Below are 21001 nucleotides of genomic sequence, written 5' to 3' on the forward strand. Positions count from 1 at the left end.
AGCTGAAATCCAGGTCTCTGGGGTAAGTGAGTCTCCAGGGGAGGCAGGGACTGCGGGACGAGGACAACACAGGCAACACCTTTTCCCTGAAATTCCTGGGGTGAAGTGCATCTGTGAAGGAAGATCCTGATGCCATCACAGACACTCCCCTCAAGCCGGCCAGGATCACCCTATTAGCTGTGCCCTGGGCTCCAGCTTCCAAACACTTCCTTTTCCAATGGAGAATTCCGTCCTTCATCCTGGTCACTCCTGCCCTCTGTCTTCTCCCAGAAGGGAGCTTCAGTTATTTGAAGCGGGTCCCCGTGGACTTCCACTAGCACTCATCTTTTTTGTTCCAGCAATTCCCAGTACCCAGTACTTTTTCAGAGGCTAATTCTCCAGACAAGCCCTGCCAGATAAGGCCAGGGGTGCTCCCAGAGGCCATCTGGACAGTATCCTGGAAGCCTGCACAGGGCCAGGCTGGGCTGAAGTCTCCTGGGCCAGTGTGGGGCTGCACCCTGCCTGAGAGCCGCTGGTATCCACAGCTTCCTTTCTCCACCTGCCGCTGGTTGAGCTAGGTGTCTATTTGGAACCTGGAGGAAGAGGAAAGGGCAGGGATCCCAGGTGGGGCAGAGTAAGGAAGCCATAATTCTGACCTGGCAGTTTGGAGAAGTCGGCTGTATCTGGGAAACAGAGCCTGGAATAGCCCCGTGCGAGGGTGACCAGACTAGGCAAACTAGACGGCCCCTGAACCTAACAGCTCCTATAGTTTTGGAGTCTCCTCCCTACAGGCTCAGGTCTCACCCGTCCTCAGCAGGTGGTCCCTGTGGGGGGGCCACCCCGGGTGACGGTGTGGGGGAGTGGGGTAGGGGTGTTATATGATCTCAAAGCTCCCCCCCAGGGAGGAAGGACAGGGGCGGGGCGGCCGGGAAGGCCCAGGATATAAGAGGCGGAGGCTGCCTTTGGGGCCCAGCCAGCCCACCATGCACGCCCACCGCCTGTGGTTGTTCCTCTTGCACGCCTGGTGGGCTCTCCTCCAGGCGGGAGCCGCGATGGTGGCCCCGGTGCCCCTTCGAACGTGGGGGCAGCCCTCGTCGCCATCCCCCCTTGCTTACATGCTGAGTCTATACCGCGAACCCCTGCCCCGGGCGGACATCATCCGTAGCCTGCAGGCGCAAGGTAGGCAGCCCCGCCCCGCCCTGCTCCCTTCAACACCCGGGGCGCCTCGGGCGCTCCCTCCCCCAGGTTCCGGGAGGGCCCTCGAGCAGCAGGGGCTGCGGCTCCGTGCCGGGGACTTGCCATTTGAGGACGTACCCGCACGCTTGAAGGGCGCGTCCAGGGGCTGGGCTTGAGGGTCTCGGCGTCCACGTTGTCTCGAGGCGCAGGGTTGGTGGTATTCGGTGTGTGTCCCGGACCGAGAGCTCAGCGTTCAGGTCTTGTTTAGAGCGGGTAGAGCGCGGAGTATAGGGTGGGAGCCTGATTGTGCCACTTCTTTTCTGTGTGGTCTTCAACTACTGTAATCTCCGGGCGCCTCGGTTTGCACATCTGTAGAACAGGGATAGGGCTTCCCAGGTGGCTCAGAGATAAATAATCCTCCTGCCAAGGCAGGAGACATCCCTGGGTGGAGAAGACCCCCTGGAGGAGGAAATGGCAACCCTCTCCAGTATCCTTGCTTGGGAAATCCCATGGACAGAGGAGCCTGACAGGTCGCGAAAGCGTCGAACACCACTGACGGACTAAGCAACAACACAGAATAGGAATAATAGTGCCTCCTTTATAGGACTGGCAAGGGCTACTGACAATGCACATAAAATGCTTAACACATAACCAGGCACAGTAACAAATTGTCCTTATTATTGTTACAATTATTTTGTTGAATTTTTTTTTTTCTTTTCACTAGTAAAGGTGAATGCGCCCCTGGGTCTGCCGTGGAGAGTTTCTCAGGCTGAGACCCAGCTTCGAAAAAGGGTGTCAAGCATGAACATCAGGGATTAGGTTTCAGAAGTTAGGAATTAGAGATGAGGTTCCCCGAAATCGAGGATTGAGGCAGGCTTGGTAGGTGTCAGTATCCCAGGTGACACAGGGCTCAGGGCCTAGATTTGGAGGGATTGAGGTCACTTCCATGGCGACTTTGGGAGTATGGCCCTCGGGGATGCGGCAGCGTGCCTTCTGCGCACTAGATGTAGGTAGATGTTGAGAAGAGGGAGCCCTTCCCGCGGGGCTCTTCTACGCTAGGCAATCCACATCCTAGCGCGGGGGGTGGCCCCTGCCTCCCTGCACCTCGCTCCGCCTGGTGGGGCCAGACGGCCCTCCCCAGAGTTCCGGCGAAATCCACATCCGATAATCTGATTTGACGGCCACCCGCCGGCCCCCTGTGATCCGAGGATGGGGGCTCCTAGTTCGCTGGCCTGCCGCGTCTGGGGTCAGACGGCCAGTGACCCTCTCTAGAAGGGTCGTCTGGGGACCAGCCAGACTGGGGACACCCTGGGGGTGGAGCAGTTTGAAAATTACTGGCGTGTTCCGCCCAGCCAGAAAGGTGGGGCTGGGGTGGGGGTGGTGGCAGCAGAGATGCACTTTTCCCGTTCTCTCCCTCCTTCCAGAGTTCCAGAAGATTTGTAGTAATGTGACAGTCTGGGAATCTAGAAAACTAGATTCTGGTCCCACAAACTCTGCTTCCCCTCTTACCCCTGTGTCGCTGGCATGTCAGTTGACTTTTCTAGTTTACCCTTTTGTAAAAATAAAGGGCCCGGCTTTCTTTCTACCTCATTTGTGTGAGTATGGTGTAAAATACATAAAAAGGGTAAAATTGCAAATTTTGTTATGTGTACAGTGACCTCAAGTATATACACACTGTTGTGAATTGGCTTGTTTTTCAAAAGCAGCAAGAGCCTGCCTGGAGGGAGCCTGATGGAGAAGGGATGTCCCACACTGGCTCCTTTCCATCTTGAGTTTATTTGTAAGCTACACAGGATAAGGGGAAATGGGTGTTGGAGTCTACCTAAATTAGGTCTTTCACTGTTTAACCATCTTCACCTTGGACCTTAGTTTCTTCATCTGCAAAACGGTGTTAATGGTGGGGAGGATTTAAGGAGACAATGCTTGTAAAATACTTGGCATGAGGGAAGCAGTTAATAGTAATTGGCCTCACAATTTATAATAATGTAGGGTGGGAACTCGGTGTCACACCCACCCTCTTTTTCTACAGAGCCCCCAAGTCTAACTCAACACCCAAGGTTATGAACCCAACCACTTCTTTCTTTAGAATTGGAAATGGTCAAGATTTCCAATTCCAAGGAATTGGAGCCCATGTGGCCAAGTCTGCGTTCAATTTCAGGGTCTCCATGAACCCCTTCTTTATAATCACCCTCCAATCACATTTATTGTGTAAGTAGGAAATACAGTTTGTTCTGGGGACAGCATTCTTAGCTTTTATCAGGCATTGGTGATCCTCAAAGATTAGACACCCCATTCTTCCAAGATGAACCAAAGCCAGATCTAAGAGAACCTGCTAGCACTGTGTCCTGGGGAGTCCTTGGCTGCGGGTAGAGTTGTGGGGTTGCAGACTCTTCCAGCAGGAAGGAATATGCTCCTCCCCACCCCTGCATCTGCACTACCACCCCAGCAACAGATGATTTTGTTCCTCTGCCGTGGCCCCTCACTGCCTGGACATCTTCATTTCTAACTTGGCCCTGAGTAATGAGACAGTTGATGATGGCCATTTATTGCACTTTGGTGGTTGCACTGGGCAGAGCACTTTACACACATTATCTCAGTAAATCTCAACACTCCTGTGAGGTGGATACTGTCACCATCTCCCATTTACCCAGAGGGAAACCGAGACCCAAAGATTGCAGCCCAGTCTTAAACAGCAAGTGGCAGAATTTAATTCATCATGGGAAACACCAGGCCCCTGCTCTTAAACACTGAGCTGGAATGCCTTCCTTTAAAAAGCCATTTGTGGGTACTTGAGATAATAAATTTTAAATCCTGGTGTAGGTGGAGTTGTAGAGGAGTTGCTACATGTCCCACTTAATCCCCAGGTGGCCAGGTGGTGCTGAGATGGGCTGTGGGTAATGTCAGCCTCCTGCCACACCTCTGAGAAGTTGCTAGTCAGGGACTGGTTATTGTCCCCTGCAGGTGCTAATGAGAAGGGAAGTGGAGATTAAGTGAAAAAGAATAGCTAGGGATGGGCTGGGAGAAGCTTCAGGAGGCTGAAGCTGGGAATTACCTCCTTCTAAGACAGGCTGGACTAACCAGAGAAATCCACTTACTGACCAAAGATGTCCTATGAGACAATTGAAAAAAAAAAAAAGAAACAACTGTTACGTGGTCTGCCCAGAGTGGACCTAAATCAGAGATCACTACCTTCAGGATTGATTCACAAAAGGGTTTCTGTTTTTATTTCTAATGAATAACCTTTGCCTTTTATTTAAGAATAGACCTTGAAACATCTTCATTTCCCTGGGTCCTCATGTCATGCAGGGAAGGGTAGGACATTACTATTCCCATTGCAAAGAACAAAATGGGCTCGAAAAAAGTCAAAGATCACTTTTAGGTGACCTGAAAGATCCACCCATGTGTGCTGTTCCCAAACGTCAGACCAAATTGATCCAGGACTAAAATGAATGGAATGTGCTTCCCCATTCCATTCCTTTTAATTCACTTGGGGTTTCACTGTGCTGGGTGTGTGATTGCTGTCTGTCCCAGATGCGTAGATGACCTGGAGCGGGAAGGGGTGAACACTCTGCTAGGTAGGAGAGACCACTGGGTGGAAAAGTACAAGATCAGTGCCCAGTCAAGCTTTGAGTGTCTTTAGAAATCTATTTGTAAGTTTGCCAAGAACTCTTGGAGTCTCTGCCTCTGTCTGTAGGAATTGGTGGGGGAAAGGGTAGCCAGTCTTTGGCTTCTGTTGCCTATGTCTTCCTGGGGGTTCCAGTCCTTTCTATGATCTGCGTAGCAGCCTCATTGTGCCTGTGAAATAGGCCACCTTTTCGAAGGAGAAGACAGAGCCGGGAAAGCTGACTTGCTCCAGGGTCCAAGGGTGGGTGGAAGCCCAGCGTTTCTGTCAGAAAGCTCAGGGTTTGGCCTTAGACTGCATGTGTGAGGGGAGAAAGGAGAAGGAGACAAACTCATGCAATTTTTACCAATTGTTCTCTGGAGTGTCTGAAGCAGGAGTGGCAGAACCGTGATTTGGAGGTTAGGCTTTGCAGTTGAGCTTATTCTTGGCTTTGCCACCTTCCAACAATTGACACATTGGGCAGGTAACTTAATCTCTCTGAGCCTCAATTTTCTTCATCTTAAAAATGGATTCAATACCATTCCCAGCTCCTAGGGTTGGGGTGAGGATTAAGAGAGACGATACACATAAGGTAAGGGCTCAATCATGAGCTATGGTGGTTGTTAACACCAACTGAGGCTGCAGGAGGCCCCCACTCACCAGCTTCCTTCTGGTTTTTTCTCACCCAGATATGCAGGTGGATGGGCAGAACTGGACCTTTGCTTTTGACTTCTCCTTCCTGAGCCAAGAAGAGGATCTGGAGTGGGCCGAGCTCCGGCTGCAGCTGTCCAGCCCCGTGGCCCTTCCTCCCAACATCCCGCTCTCCATTGAGATTTTCCACCAGCGGAAGCTGGATAAGAACCCACCCGATTGCCTGGAACGTTTTCGGATGGACCTGTTCACTGTCACTCTGTCCCAGGTTACCTTCTCCTTGGGCAGCATGGTCCTAGAGGTGACCAGGCCACTCTCCAAGTGGCTGAAGCACCCGGGGGGGCTGAGGGAGCAGATGTCCAGCTTGGCTGGAGAGTGCTGGCGGCGGCCTCCCACCCTACCTGTCACCGACGTGCTCCTCCTGCTCTATTCCAACCTTTCCCTGGAGCAGAGGCAGCTGGGTGGCTCCACCCTGCTGTGGGAAGCAGAGAGCTCCTGGCGGGCCCAGGAGGGACAGCTCTCCCGGGAGAGGGGCACGAGGCACCGCCGGTATCATGTGCAGGACAGAAGCCAACTGTGTCGGAAGGTCAAGTTCCAGGTGGACTTCAATCTGATCGGATGGGGCTCCTGGATCATCTACCCCAAGCAGTACAATGCCTATCGCTGCGAGGGCGAGTGTCCTAACCCCGTAGGGGAAGAGTTCCACCCAACCAACCATGCATACATCCAGGTGTGCAGCCAAGGCCTGGGGAGAGGGGACGCAGTAAGCTGTGGGGGTGAAGTGTCCTTTCTTCAACATCAAGGGGACAGGACTCCAGCTTTAAATTGCTGTTAAATTCCCTTGTTCTTTCATTCACAGTTACTCGAGCACATATAAGGTTCTGTGCTAGGTTTTAAGGACAGAGAGATGACCAGCGACAACATCCTCAGAAAGCCTACAAGGAGTCATGCCCCACTGGGTGGCCTTGAACACCTAGCTTTTCTGGGGCTTTTTCCTTCTTTCATAAAATTATGAGTGGGGCATGTAGATTGGAGTGTCTCAGCTCCTTCCCCTGCCCTGACATTCCAGGAAAGGAAGTTTAAGATTTGGCGTTTGGGTATAGATAGGTTTGAATCCTACTCATTGGTTATGTGATATTGATCAAGTTGCTTACTCTGTCTAAGCCTGTTTTCTCACCTGTAAAATGGGGATAGCAATGCCATATTCTCTAGGGCTGTTGTGGGGTCACACGAGATGATATGTATACCGCACATGTAAGTTAGTGGGTAACAGGTATGATGTTATATGATCATTACTAGAAGACTGTAATTCATTGGTGCAATGGAGCCATGATTATGAGGCCAAGTTAGAGATAATATCCAGCCACTGTACTTTGCTGCCTAAAAACAGGAGCTGACCACCCATTTTGCAGGAGTAGTAAAGCCAGAGGCTACCACCAGGTGCCACTAATCAGCCTATACGGTCTAGAAGGTGGTGGAGGGGGAGGAATGGAAGGAAAATGAGATGGAAAAAGCAGCATAGAGCCTAACATGGTGGTCCTGACACACTCTCAAAGGTCATACGAGACCAAAGTGTTTTTATTTTACTCTATGAAGCCTAGACTGAGACTCTCTTGGACCTGTAATACATCCTCCATGCCAAGCCTCAGGCAGAGTTCAGAGGCTCTGGGCAGCATGTGAGCTGAGTTCATGCAAGGGAGGCAGTGGTGGGGGCCATTGCCCTAGAGGACCTGTCCTGGGCACAGGCCCTCCCAAGTCTCTCTCAGGCCCCCCTGCAGTCCACCAGTCTACCTGCAGCAAGATCAGAGGAAACTAGAGACTCAGATAACCGCCAAGTCACTAAATCTTAATGCTGATCTGAAAAGCCACCACTGGACCCCAGAGACAGGGCCCAGTTCCAGAATGCCAAGAGCGTATTACATTTTCTCCTGTTGACTCTGTTTGCCCTTCTCTGGGCAACAAAGCAACTCCCATGTGAATTTCCGCATGACTCTCTTCTGCTTCATATTTCTGGAACTAAACCAGGAGTTTCTTGGAATATTTTTAAAGCTGGTATTCACTCTAGACTAGAACAATAGGAGAACATATAAGTTAGCTACTGCTTCACCCAGACACAGCTTTCAGAGTCTTCTGTTTAAAGGCTGTTTTAAAATAATTATTTTAGCAAAAAGAAAAAAAAAGTTATCTTAGATATTAGAGTTGATGATGTATTGGCATTGATTCCTTTATGAAAAGAATTTTCTATTTTTCCACATAGAAACTGATTTTAACTCTGTAACTTCAGGCTTTACCCAGAAATGACACTATGCTGACCTGACCATTGGGATGTGAATTGGCCTTCCTCTCCTCCCTTTCACAGAGTCTCCTGAAGCGGTACCAACCCCACAGAGTCCCTTCCACCTGCTGTGCCCCAGTGAAGACCAAGCCCTTGAGTATGCTGTATGTGGACAATGGCAGAGTGCTTCTAGACCATCATAAAGACATGATTGTGGAGGAATGTGGGTGCCTTTGAGGAGCTTCTGCAGGTGTGTTGTATTTGCCTGTATCCTGGAAGCTTGGGAAGCTCCTGGAAGACCTAGTAACCATCTAATCTAATGAGGAGAAACAAAGAGGGGGAAAAGTTGCTCTGTCCACCAGACCTGAGGAGGAATGGCTGCCGCCCTGTCCATGAAGGCTCTGTGGAGTCTGGGTGAGCACAGAGGAGAGGGAGGAGGAAGCCTGTGAAGCAGCCTTGCTGGGTTTTCTCTCTGCTGAACAGATAGTGACGCATGAGGGCACTAGTGCAGGAGTCCTTTAGTGGATTTTTTTCAACCTCTGAACCCTCAGAAATTGTACGCAAGAGTTGAAGCATATGTGCATTTATTTTTGAGGAGGGACAAGTTGTCTGTAACTTTTGTGTATTCTCAAACGTAGCCTTTGACATACACCCACCCTCACTGCCCAAATATTAAGTATCACTATGTAAAATTAACGAGTCCATTGGCTCTAGTTGCCTCAGGCTGGGTCAGGGAACCCCTGCAGCTTTCTGGCTGGCCTGTAGCAATCTTGTCCAGAGGCTCTCTGGAGTCGATCTCTGCTAATGAGTTATACAAACAATAAAGCCATTGTATAGTCCTCCTAGGCCAGCTGGTGCCTTTGAAGGGCGAGGCAGGAACTTGTCCAAGAGAACTGGCCACTTTGGACTACAGAAGCTGGAGCCCTGGGGTGTTCCCAAGTCAGTCTGCTTTGGCAGGCATAATCCAAGTCTATTAAAGTTGGTGACAGTTCACCTCAATCTGGTCAATGCGTGTTATTAACGAGGGCCCTGAGTTTCCTATCCATAGAGGTAAGGACCCTGCCCTGGGTGGCAAAGACTTGGGTTATGGTTGCAGCTTAGCCACTGAGCAGCTGTGACCTCAGGTGAGTAATTCACTGCTCAGCCTCGTCTTATTACATGAAAGCAGGTGGATCCTAGTGTGTCCCCGTGGTTCTACTTTTCCTTTACCAGTTGGCCTCATTGAGCACTGCCAAAACAGGGGATGTATTTTTCTTTTGTTGGCAGGGTGAAGGGGCCATTTTATCAGAAATATCAGTCCACAGTAAACCTAGTCTGCTTTCCCAAGAAGCTGATTGACTAATGCTTCAACCTTGGGAGAATGATTCCCATCATGTGGGAATACTTGTTGAATTCAGAGGTGACTCAAATTTGACTTGGTTGAATCAAGGTTGTCATCCTGGTTCAGGCAGGGTTGGCTTGGCTTGAGTCAGGCCTGGGCTTGAGAAACCCCAATGCCCTGATTCAGCAACAACTGATCTGGTTGCTCATTCCCTGGAGTGGAAATAGCCCACTCTCCCCACAATTCAGAATCACAATAGGATTCTGCATTGGACTCTACTTAGGCAACAGTAGAGGTGGGAGTCCTTGTGAGGTCAACTTTTGTCCCATCCTCTTTCCTAAATGAGAGCCCAGTGAGGCCTAGTGGCCTGATGCCCCAGCTAGGAGTGGCAGGGCTGAGAGCTGAGCTCTGGTCTCTGGAGCCCCAGAGGCACTGTCCTTCATAGTGTCTAGGGGTCTTTGCTCCCTGGGTTTTGGGTCAAGGCCTTAGCCTTTAGAACAGGACATGTGAAATCCTGGTTCCACTACCAAACTTAGGTTCTTGGGAGTGAAAGTCCCACCCCAGGGCTTTAGGGCATCCCCTTTACCAAGTGGGTGCCTAACTGTTCTTCTGGGACTGGGGCCAGGAAAGTGAGAGATCAAGCTATTTGTGGCTACAGCTTGTGGGAGCGTTTACAGTTAGCAGCTCCACCAACTCACAGAACAAACCCCACTGACGAGACGACAGTGCCTCATATCAAGCAGAAGGTGCAGGCACAAAGGTGTGAAAGGACATTTTGCTGACCTCTGATGAAAGCTCAGTGTGTCAGCAGCATGGATGATCTGCTGCCTGGTCAGAGGTATTTGGGGCCCAGCCTGGCAGCACAGCTGTGTCCTGGACCCTGCGTGCTGGTGTAGGCTTTATTAAGTCTGAGGAAATGCTGCCTTTGGGCACCGAGTCCTGCCCTACGCTAAGGGTCAAGAAGGGGCTTTCAGAGGCCAGTCAGATGTATTTTAACTCACTCTCTAGGCAGAGGTCTCCTCCTACTGTTCCTGTAGTAGTGCGAAGTCAGTAGCCAATTGGTGGAAATTGGATGCATTATTCCTTGGCCTGGGAAGTGGGGGGGGCCTGGCCCAGGAATGAGTGGAGAAAAGTTAAAAGCAGAAACTGGGGAGCAGTTGTGACTCACACAGCAGCAGTCGCGTTGGTCTCCATTTTGTCCAGTCTCTCCTTTACTAGCAGTAAAACCTTATCCCTCTAGCCTAAACTGCCTTTTAAGTTGATATCCTATTTGCCACTGGGGCAAAGTAAAGGCTGTATGAAAGGACTTTCCAAATTATTTGCCCCAACTTCCCATGAAGAGATTACTTAGTCCTAGGGGTTGCACAAACATGCTCCACCCCAAACTTGCACATCCTGGGGAATACAGACCCACCTCTGCTTGTCACACCAACTGAGCTGCTACTGAGCTCTAGATCTACCAGCCACTGGGTTAAGTGCTTTCCATAATTACACCTGAGCTCCACAACCACCTTGGTAAGATCTACTTATCTTAACCCTATTTTAGAGAAGGAAACCAAAGCTTAGAGACTGAGAATCCTGTTGGAGAGAATTTGGCTGCTATTAAGTAGCAGAGCAGGAATGCAAGCCTATCTTACTCCAAAGCCTGAGCCCTGAACTTCCCTCCTGTTTTGTTCTGTGGACTTCTGTTGACACCATCTGAGACATGAAAGGACAGGATTCTTGCTCTCAGTACTAATATGTTGGCCTCGCAAGATTAATAATAGCAAGGAATGTGATGCTCACGCAGCACGGTGTAGTTTAGTTTAAGACATCAGCTATGATGGATTTCTAACAAGTGTTCCTGAGGGGCAGAGGCAGCCCTCACCAGGAAAGCTGTGGTCTGGGCTCCCTGCAGGCCTGGTGATGGGCCTTCTCGGGTACATCTGGCCCCAGCATGTGTGTGTTCACTTCCAAGCTCCTTGGGGAAGGGACACATGACCTCCTGGCACATACAGGGCCAGACAGATGAAGGAAGTGCTTTGTAAATGATGATAACTGACACATGAAGTGGCCAACTGCCTTTGCCCATCTTCTTTATCAGCCAAGATGCCCAAAATGTGTCAACAGGATTTCACCTGAAATTTAAAAAAACAAACAATTAAAACACCAAGTTGATACTCAAGATCTTTATTGATTCAACTGTAACAGCAACCGTTGTTGAAAATTTAATGTTTTCCGTAATTTCCAAACACTTGCTGGTTTGTAAGGACAGTTAGGAAAATCAGAAACAAAAACCTGACCATGGAGTCACACAGGGCTGCCTCAGGACTACATGGTGCCCTCTGCTCTCCATCCACGACAGTGAGATGGATGGGGGGCGGGGGGGGGGGACACCCACATCAAGGGAGACAAAGGGAAGACCAAGGAAAGTACTGGCAGTCTCCACTTTTCCACTCAGAATGGATGGAACTGGGCCACTGGTGGCACAAAGACAGGGAAGGGCATTTCATTTTAATATATAAAATATTTTAAAGATGCTTAAAATGGACACCTGAATATGTGGGTATCCTCTGGGCTCTCTAAGACACCCTCTTTAAGGTTTACCCCTGGGTAGCAGAGGGTCTCCTCACCCAGGTGAGAAGAGATGGGTTCCATCTCCAGGTGAAGGAAAGGCACTGGCTCACAGTCTTCAGGGGCTGAAACAGACACCAGGAGCAGGCCGCCTCACCCCACAGCTCACCCCTCAGCTCTAGTGTTCCTCCCCCACTCTCCTGGTTTCAAGTACAAATGACCCTTGGCTTGGGCTTGTTTTTTTTTTTTAAAGATTAAGATGGGAGAGGAAGAGGGTACATTGTGGGCAAGCAGAGATACTCCGCTAGATTCACGCAATCTCAGATATCCAGAAATTTTAGTTTTAAGCACCGGTAAGAGCTCCCTTTGGAAATTTCAATGTGGCCAAATTTCAAGCATTGCAGCATCTCTCTGCCAGCCTCCCACTCATTGAAAAGTGGCAGAGTGAAAGTTTAAATACCCCAAGAATGTGTTTCATCTCAGTATTATTTTCCATTCAGGATCCAGGCAGTATGGTCTGCCAGGGCTGCAAGCTGAAGAAGCAAAGAGAGACCACAGATCATCTGAAAAGGGACTTGAAAGACTTCTAAAGCTAAGCTTTGCCAAAAGGTATCAACTTCCAGGCCCATCCAGAGAAAGAAATGTCAATTCCACAGGGTGGGAAAGGTGACACGAACTGACTGTATCACTCCTTAGACTGCAGTCAGAAATGTCATGAGCTAGGCTCAGGGAAACTCCAATTCTCAACTGGGAAAACATGACTAGAGCAAGAAATGTGCCTGGGGTGTAAGCATTCTAAATAATTGTGACCCAGCTGCCTCAAGATCTGATGTCATCTTTTATTTAAAGCTGGGAGGTAAAGAAGTTGGTGGTGGTAGGGGTACCACTGTATTGGAACTATGCCCCCTGTGAAGTCCAGACAGAAACTGCCCTCCCAAGTAAACACTGCTTCTTTAAAACAGACACTAACCCCTCCTAGATGCCATGCATAGGTAAGAGATTGGGTTTCGCAGATTAATAAATAGCTGCCCATGTGCATATAGTCCAGAGACATGCTAAGAAGGGTAAGTTCTGACCCAGAGAGACAGGCACTGGGTCTCCTGTCTGGAGGGGAATGTAAGGGGCTGAGGGCCCTGGCTTCAAACAGCGATGATACTGATACCTCATCAAGTCTCCAAGATGAGAATAGAAAAGGATTGTTTCTGGAATATTGCTGCCAATACAATGAGAACCTTACACCAGGTGCCTTGATGCAAAGCAGACACTGGCTGAGCGACAGCCTCTGGGGTGAAGCCCATCCATCTAGCAGGAAATGCCTGAACTGGGAAGTTGAGATCTGAGAGATGCAAAGAACTGGTAACCCAGACAGCAAAAATAAAAGACCACCTATTTTGACTCCACCTTAAAATCAGAAGTAAAAAATTTCGCTTGAAGGTGCTTTAAAGACAAGTTCCTTACTTCTAAAAGTACCTTTTCTTCTTTTTTTAAATAGCTGCCTTAGCAGCATTGCTTTTTATTCAAGTATACTCTAAAGCAAGCAGGGCTACAGATAAGAAAATGCTGGGAAGTATCAGAGCGTAAATATAAAGAATTTGCATCCTTAAGATGTCCGAAATCCCCAAAAACTTGGCATCGGTGTCAGGGACACAGAAACAGACATTCACTAAAAATATGCTAAACTGACAAGCTTCATAGAAGCTTGTCTCAAGGGTGAAGACAGGATTGGTTCTTTTTAAGAACGTGTTTCCATCAGGAAGCCCAGGGTGAGACAGGTGTGCAGAGTTAACTTTTACTGGATGTAAAAATCAAGCAGATAGAGATCTCTTATTCCCAGACATCCTCCCATTTACTGAGGTGGCTTTCTGGGTGGGAGACCTGACCCCAGTCTGCTTTAGTTGGCGTGGTTTGAGAGAGCAGGTGCCAAGCATCAACTGGTGGGGACCTGGCTTCTGGATACTATTAGCTATGTTACTCTGAATCTGAATGGTTAGCTTTTCTTCAGCCCAGTAACCCACCATCTAATTCATGTTTGCTCCCTTTGTTTGACAACCCCGACTGATCCATTTGAGTGGCTCAACGAGAAGGATCCAATGCCCTTTGTCAATTCCTTGCTAAAGGAGAAAGCAAGCAAGCAGTATTGTCTTTTAGAGGTATCAAGTCAAGGACTTAAGCATCCTTGGGCCACTGGTAGTATACAACAGGAAAATGTACAATTACCCTGGAAATTGCCATTTCTGGCCAACCCTCTCAAAACTGACAGGTGGTTATGGACAGTCCATTTTTCATCTGTTTGTTGATGTATATCTTAAACAACTATTCTCAGCAACACCACCTCTCTCAGTATAGCATCTAGTTTAAACCTAGCCCTTCTTGCTGATCTAGTTTCACGCTCTGTTAGGGGAGGGGTCGTGTTAATGTATATCCACAAATTCTTTGACACTGCTCCATTCACTAGGTGGGGTGTAACCCCAGTTCCCTTGAGTGTAGCTGGGCTTAGTGGCTTGCTTCTAAGGAACGGGATAGGAAGGTGTGATGATTTGCTTTCGAAGACTGACATAAAAGGCACTGCAGATTCCTCCTTGCCCTCTCTGGGATCGCGTGCTCAGGGGAAGCCAACTGCCATGCTGTGAGGACACTCGTGCTGCCCTAAAGAGACCCACACAGGGAGAAACTGAGACATCTTGCTCACAAAGAGAGCCCGGAAGTGGATCCTCAAGGCCCAAGTGACTGTAGACCCTGCTGAAGTCTTGACTGCAACTTCCTATGGTGCCAATATCACCACGCTAAGCTGTTTCCCAGGTCCTAACCACAGAAATTGACAGATAATGTTTGCTCTAAAAGGGATTTTAAGTTTGGGGATAACCTGTTAAATAGCAATAGATAACAAAGATGAAGGATTAAACTCTTGGCTTGGAAGCCTAATAGCTAGAAGGTGGCTTCTCTACACTGTGCTTTAGAGAACACAGTAGCTATTCACACAGGATACAAGAGAGTGGTGAACTAAAGTCACCACACTATGAAGGAGGTAGAACCATGACAATGCACATCTCCTGCTGGAATTTGGAGGGAGGAGGTCAATTCTCATTAAGATGGATTGTCCCCAGAAGTACAGAAACATGGTTTTCTCCTAAGGAGAAAAGTACAAATAATTAGTAAGATTTTAAGAACCGTCTCACTCAAATGATACCCTAAGGGTATTCCCTCTCCAGGAAAAGGCCCAGATAGATCATTCATTTAGGGCTTCAACTGTTAAGATGATTCCTTCCAAACACTCAGGAGGCTTCTCAGGTGGCTCAGTGGTAAAGAATCCACCTGCTAATGCAGGAGACGCAAGTGACGTGGGTTCAATCCCTGGGTCGGGAAGATCCCCTGGAGTGGGAAATGGCAACCCACTCCAGTACTCTTGCCGGGGAAATCCCATGGATAGACGAGTCTGGCGGGGTCACAAAGAGTCAGACATAACTGAGCGACTGAGCACACAAACACACCCAGGAGCAAACCACTTACTAGATTCTGGCTTGCCCTGAAAAATGATTCTACGAGGCATGGCACAAAGGTTTCATCTGTTGAAAGTTTATCTATTGCCTTATGAGATTATCTTTAAAACGCCAATTTATGGAGGCCAAAGTAAATCTAGTGGCCTCCAGGAAAGAACTGCACCAAGCACTATGGAGATCCTTACAAAGATGGCTACAGGATGCGCAGCTTCTATATTATACAGGTGATGCTCCCAAGACATACTACAAATACAGCCTCTGATTAGGAGGCCATGTGCAGACTCAAGATAGCAAAAAAGGGGATCATGGCGTCTTGAGACTACTCAAGCTGGTGTTTTAATTTCCCACTATTCAATTGAGAAAGCCGAGTTTTCACATGCAGCAGTAAAGACCCAACAGGGCACGCACTCTGCTCACTGACAGACCGACTATTCGCTGCAGTGGAAGTCATGTTCCAGAGGATGTGGAGAAAGAAAGCTTCATTCCCAAAGAATCAAGCTCCCAGGGGACCATGAAGTCCTGTGCAAGCTTGTCATGGAAATTACCAACACACCTTAAGTTTTTTCAAGAGTAAGTAAAGTGAAATTTGGAGTTTAATAAAAATCAAAACAGAGATACATTACAAAAGCAAATAAGAAATATTTTCTGATCATCAATTCTTGAGACTGAAAGCATCTCCAAAACCGTGGAGATCCAGCTTATTCCTGAGACATCAACCATCACAAAAGGTTTCACTCTTTGAACTATTCACATTTTGTAGCAGAAAACAGAACAAAGTTCCTCAGACATTCTTCTTCTCTTCTAAAATGTATTCCCAAACTGGGTCTTTTCAGAGTTCAAAAGAAAAACAGCTTTCCATCTTAGCCAATTGGCCTGGTACTCTCACCCTGGGATCTAATCTCTTAAAAAGAGGGTTCGGAGCACCAAATCCAACCAGAAATTCCCAGGACACCAGTGGCTAGTTTACTTGTCTTTCCGTGAGGGGAGTCACGCTCCCAGGATTCCCATGCCAGTCAACAGTCAGGACCACGGGGTGGGGAACGAAGCAGCACAGGGTAAAGGGAGAGAATGAGGCTACCATGAACCACCCAGGGAAGGCAGAATGGTCCAATCTCACAGTCCACCCACTATGAACTCCAAACATGCACAGCCAACACTCGAGCGAGAGGAACAAGTTCATAAGGGACCAAGGGAGACAAGGGCTAGTGACATGGAACAGCAGACTCGCCAAGGAACAGTTCTCACCTTCCTAACACTGGAAGATGTATAATTAAAAAGTTGCTGTTCATAATTGTACTGAAAACATATCTAAAAATAGGTCTGTACTCATCTTAAAAATAAAAGGTCACTCCTCAGATAAGAGGAGTGACAGATCTTATCAGATACCAACATGTGAGGTATCCTGGATGTACATCTGAAAAATGGCCTGGCAGAGAAAAGGGAAGCAGGAAGGGAAAGACAGGGGAATTCAGAGTACCATGGGAAAGGTAAGAAAACGGAAGGAACACATTTTTAAGCTCATGCTTATCTATCTCAGCAGCCAAACAAAGCAGGTCCACAAAGGAAAAAAGTGTAGTTCTTTGCTAAGAGCACTCTCAAAGTCAACTTTAAACTCAAAAATCGGAGATAATAAATATCACAATGCTCACTGGACTGAGAAAGAATGACTACTGAGCCGGGTAGGGTACTCAAATGTTTCAACGTCTTCCGAGGTCATTCTTGGGTATCATCCTGCAGAGTATACTGTTAGGCCTTATCCAAAGTCCTTCTGTCCCGTGAAAAGGACCTGCTCGGGAGCAGGAGAAATCACTTGGATAGCTCAGGATACAAAAGGACCACAGGCAACAAGATGCAAGCAGGGAGGGATGGGAGAAGGGGAGCAAAGAACAACTGGTGACAGAGGACTCCCTTCTGATGTAGAATTAGAAAATGTCTGCACAACTGTGTGAAGGAAAGGAACGGAAGATGAACTATAATACTAAAGACAGAATACATTCCTCCCAGGGGAAGGAAGGGAAGTGGACCTCAAAACAGTGCCCCAGGGCAATGCTACTAGAGTTGTACAAACTGTGTACTATCCCCAAGGACAAACACCGCAAAGTAAAAGAGAAAGCAGCTCTCTTCCTGTTTACCATTTCCCTCCAATGGTTTTCAAGACCCCCAAACCTAGGCTCTTGCAAGACTGAAACCTGGGCAGGACAGTGAGGAGAGAAAGAACAGGAATGATGCTGAACCCATCAAACCGCTGTATCACTTCCCCAGACTCCCCAGCCAGTCAGTTATTAGTAGGTTGATATTGGATTTGGGATTAAAAAAAAATGGCGGGGAGGGAACGAGAGTTTAACTGTTTTCCTCTATGGGCTGCTTAGTTCTACAGAAGTATGTCAAGAGTCTTCAATCTAACTGTCTAACTGGGAAGGGGAATAGGAAACAGGGAGAAGAAACGGTCAGATGCAGCTCATCTTTGCATCCTTTGGCACAAGGGGGAGGAGGAGGGGGAGGAGACAGCAACGGGGATTGCTGGTACTGCCTCTTCTGTCTTTGCATCGATGATCCTATCAGCCAAATCAGGTACACACATGTATCAGTGTTGCTGCTTTTCTTCTGATCTTCGAAGGACAATCAGATGTCCATCTCAAACTGAGCATCATCCCCTGGTGAGAATGAAGAAAAGGAAAAGTTGGGCAAAAAAAGGAAAAGCAAAACAATTTTAACTAACATTCCCTCTGCACAAGAGCCAAACAACTATTCTGCTCTGCTTTGGCTGGTCTTTTTAATCTGGGGGGCGGGCAACAAAAGAGTGGCAATCACATCACCCACGGGCAGGAGCAATTATGGGAAAGGATACAAGTGAAAATTTTCCAAGTTTCACTCTCCTTTGTCTGCGGTTGACCAAACAGGAGCTTATAGAGAACTCTCGGCCATTTATCGAGTCAGCACACTCTTCTGGAAGCTCTGAACTTTTAGCCCTGCTCGGAATGACACTCTGTTCATCAAAAACTCCTTTGGAATTTGAGAAAATAGAAAGTTGGCTCATGTACAGGGGTCATGGAGTGCAACCCAACGTGTACTTCAGGAGCTGGCCATTTCCACAGACATGGACAGGACTTATTATTAACGGTAAACGTGTGTGTGAGTGTGCGGGGCAGGGGGAGGGGAGGTGTGTTTACTGAAATACGCTGTCCTGAAAATGGGGTGAAAAACAATACTGCTTTTCCCTACACCATAAAAATGACATTCACTTTATAAGAAGCAAGGTCTATTTCCTGATGGTGATGGAAATGGGAGTTATTAAATTCTGCTTTGTGTGTGTGTGTTATCCCTAGTCCAACAAAGTCCAGGTTCAAGAAGTCATCTTTGGGATTTACCATTCCCTGATTTTGGATTCTTCCTCATCCCTACCCCTCTCCTAGATTAGATTTGGCTATGGTTTAGAACTCGGGTCTCCAGAACATCTCAGTAAGTCTTGGTGAGGGCAGTGGGGGAACCTTAGAGATGTATGACTGAACATCAGTTATAACTAAAGCAGCAACATTTTTTCAGACTGACCCGAATCCCAGAGCTATCTCTTGGTCCCTAACACCAGCATCTCTTACCAACTGCATGCTTCCTGTCATGATTGTTCAAGTTGTTCAAATTGTTTACTTCTACTTTGGAGTCTTCAATTAAGGTGCCGGGGCTGGTGACTCCTGGGATATTGGGCAGATGGCAGGGCGGGGTCTGAGCCATAGGAGAGTTGCGACGATCCAACAAAAACTTTCGATCATAAATGATTCGAGTTCCTGGAAAACAGGGTTTAAAGAAGACGGAAGTTTTATATCCTGTTTCAAATATAATTTTACACCAATGAAAGTAGAAAATTAACTTCACTTTCTTTGCTTTGAAAAATAAGAATAACAGTTTGAAAAGGCAGCTGAAATTATGAAGAATGAATCATTCTGGAGAGCAGAAAACTTAGGTCAAGTTTGAGTTATTTAGGATGGAAAGTTTTCTAATACAAATTTTAAAACTTTTTACCACCTTAAACAGAAAACAATCCAACTCTTTCTTGATGAATCAGGGTGATCATGAAATTCATTTATTATACTATGTTGTGACCTAGGAAGTCTCAGGGCCTATTCAGTTGATGATCTGTATTCTCCTTAGACCGGACAGGATTCAGATAGCCAAGGCTGTGCTTGTGGCCCTCCCCACCAGTTTCCTTGTCTCCTTCACTGTTTGGCTAAGAACCATCTTTTTTCCATGTCTTAAGTCAGTTTGGCTGCCATAATCAAATACCACACATTGGACTGGGTGTCTTATACAGAAATGTATTTCCTCACAGTTCTTGAGATTTCCAAGACAAAGATATCAGTTCAGTGTGTTTCTGCTGAGCGCTCTCTTCCGGACATGTAGACACCTTCCCACTGTGTCCTCTCATGAGAGGGAAGCAAGTGTCTCTTCTGGTGGGGCATTAATCCCACTGTGAGAGCCCCACCCTCAGGACTTCACCTGAACCTAATTACCTCCCAAGGCCCCATTTCTTGGAGAAGGAAATGGCAACCCACTCCAGTATTGCTGCCTGGAGAATCCTATAGATAGAGAAGCCTGGCGGGCTACAGTCCATGGGATGGCAGAGAGTAGGACATGACTGAAACGACTTAGCAAGCAAGCCCCATTTCTAAATATCACATTGTGGGGGTCAGTGTGTCAATATATGAATGGGGAGAGCACAATTCAATCTACAGCACATGCTTTACACTCATTCTAACTTAATGTGTCTAATCTGTTGGGTTTGGAAATTGGTGATCTGATTTCAACACTATGTAAAATAAGAGCAAACAGGCTGGGAAGGAGCCTGATGATTTTCCAATGATCTAAGGGAAGGAGCTTCAGTGGATGGATTTTGTTCTGTCACCAGCACCCCCAACCTTTTATTCATGGCTAGGTTTCAGAAGGGTGAGATTTTTACTGTGAGATGTTCTTACTAACATTCATATTGCAATTTAGAACAAGATTATTCTTACTTCTGTAGTATACTAAACTCAGAAACTCTTGGGGTGAGGTGAAAAAAGAGCATAGGATAAAAGCAAGCTTTCTATTTCTAAATTATATATCAGCAACAATGTAAACATTAAACCACTGTAAATGAACCAAGTAGAAAATAAGTAGTAGAGATTCAACCTAAACATGTCAAGTATAACAGAAAGTTTGAAAAACTCCTATTACTGTGCAGAGGCAATAAAAAATATTTTTTACTGCCTTGAGATATAATTCACGTACAATTCAAAGTGTGTAATTCAATAGTTTTTAGTATACTCCTGGAATTGTGCAACCATCACCAGTCTTTTTCTTTTTTGCTTTTGACTGTACCACATGACTTGTGGGATCTTAGTTCCTCAAGCAGGAACTGAACCCACTGGACCACTAGGGAATTCCCACCACAATCTACCCTAGAACACTGTCATCATCTCCAAAAGATAACCCATATACATTTAGCAGTCCCTCCCCACTTTCCTCCACCCTTGGCAGCCTAGGCAACCAAGAATTTTTTCTGTCTCTATAGATCTGCCTATTCTAGGCATTTCATATAGGTGCAATTGTGTAATACGTGACCTTTTGTGACTGCTTCTTTCACTTGCAGGTTTTTAAGATTCATTCATGTTTGGCATTTATCAGTACAGCTGATCCTCAAACAATGCAAGTTAGCACTTTTTCAATTGTAAGTACTACAGTACTATACAGTCAGTGTTGGCTGAATTCATGGATGCCGAGGGCCAATGATAAGTAACATGTGGACTAACCCCCATGTTGTTCAAGGATCAATTGTACTTAATTTATTTTTATTGACAAATAATGTTCTGTATGTATTAATGTATATCACATTTTATCAATCTGTCCATTGATGGACATCTGGGTTTTTCCCATTTTGAATTATGTTGCTGTAAACATTCATGTACAAGTTTTTG

General features: G+C 47.1%; 2 protein-coding genes across 3 annotated transcripts in view; one reads left to right on the forward strand and one right to left on the reverse strand.

Moving 5' to 3' along the window:
* The first annotated feature begins 956 nt into the window (after window positions 1–956).
* Window positions 957–8681, forward strand: NODAL (nodal growth differentiation factor). The gene is made up of 3 exons (XM_081573877.1): window positions 957–1158; window positions 5446–6137; window positions 7767–8681. The coding sequence occupies exons 1-3, from the start codon at window positions 963–965 to the stop codon at window positions 7917–7919; spliced, it is 1041 nt and encodes a 346-aa protein (XP_081430003.1). The 5' UTR covers window positions 957–962; the 3' UTR covers window positions 7920–8681.
* Window positions 8250–21001, reverse strand: part of EIF4EBP2 (eukaryotic translation initiation factor 4E binding protein 2) — a 31126-nt gene continuing 18374 nt past the window's right edge. The window contains exons 2-4 of one of the 2 annotated variants that reach the window (XM_081573886.1): window positions 18650–18835; window positions 17633–17707; window positions 8250–11120 (exon numbers count right to left, since the gene is read on the reverse strand). In XM_081573886.1, the coding sequence (XP_081430012.1) occupies window positions 17676–17707; window positions 18650–18835 (218 nt within the window). In that variant the 3' untranslated portion in view covers window positions 8250–11120; window positions 17633–17675. Of the gene's footprint in view, window positions 11121–11156; window positions 17708–18649; window positions 18836–21001 lie in introns of those variants that run through there. The other variant, XM_081573884.1, reaches the window with a different exon arrangement.

Source organism: Giraffa tippelskirchi, chromosome 2 (genome assembly GCF_054371585.1).
Source record: "Giraffa tippelskirchi isolate mGirTip1 chromosome 2, T2T-mGirTip1v1.2.pri, whole genome shotgun sequence".
Lineage (NCBI taxonomy): Eukaryota > Metazoa > Chordata > Mammalia > Artiodactyla > Giraffidae > Giraffa > Giraffa tippelskirchi.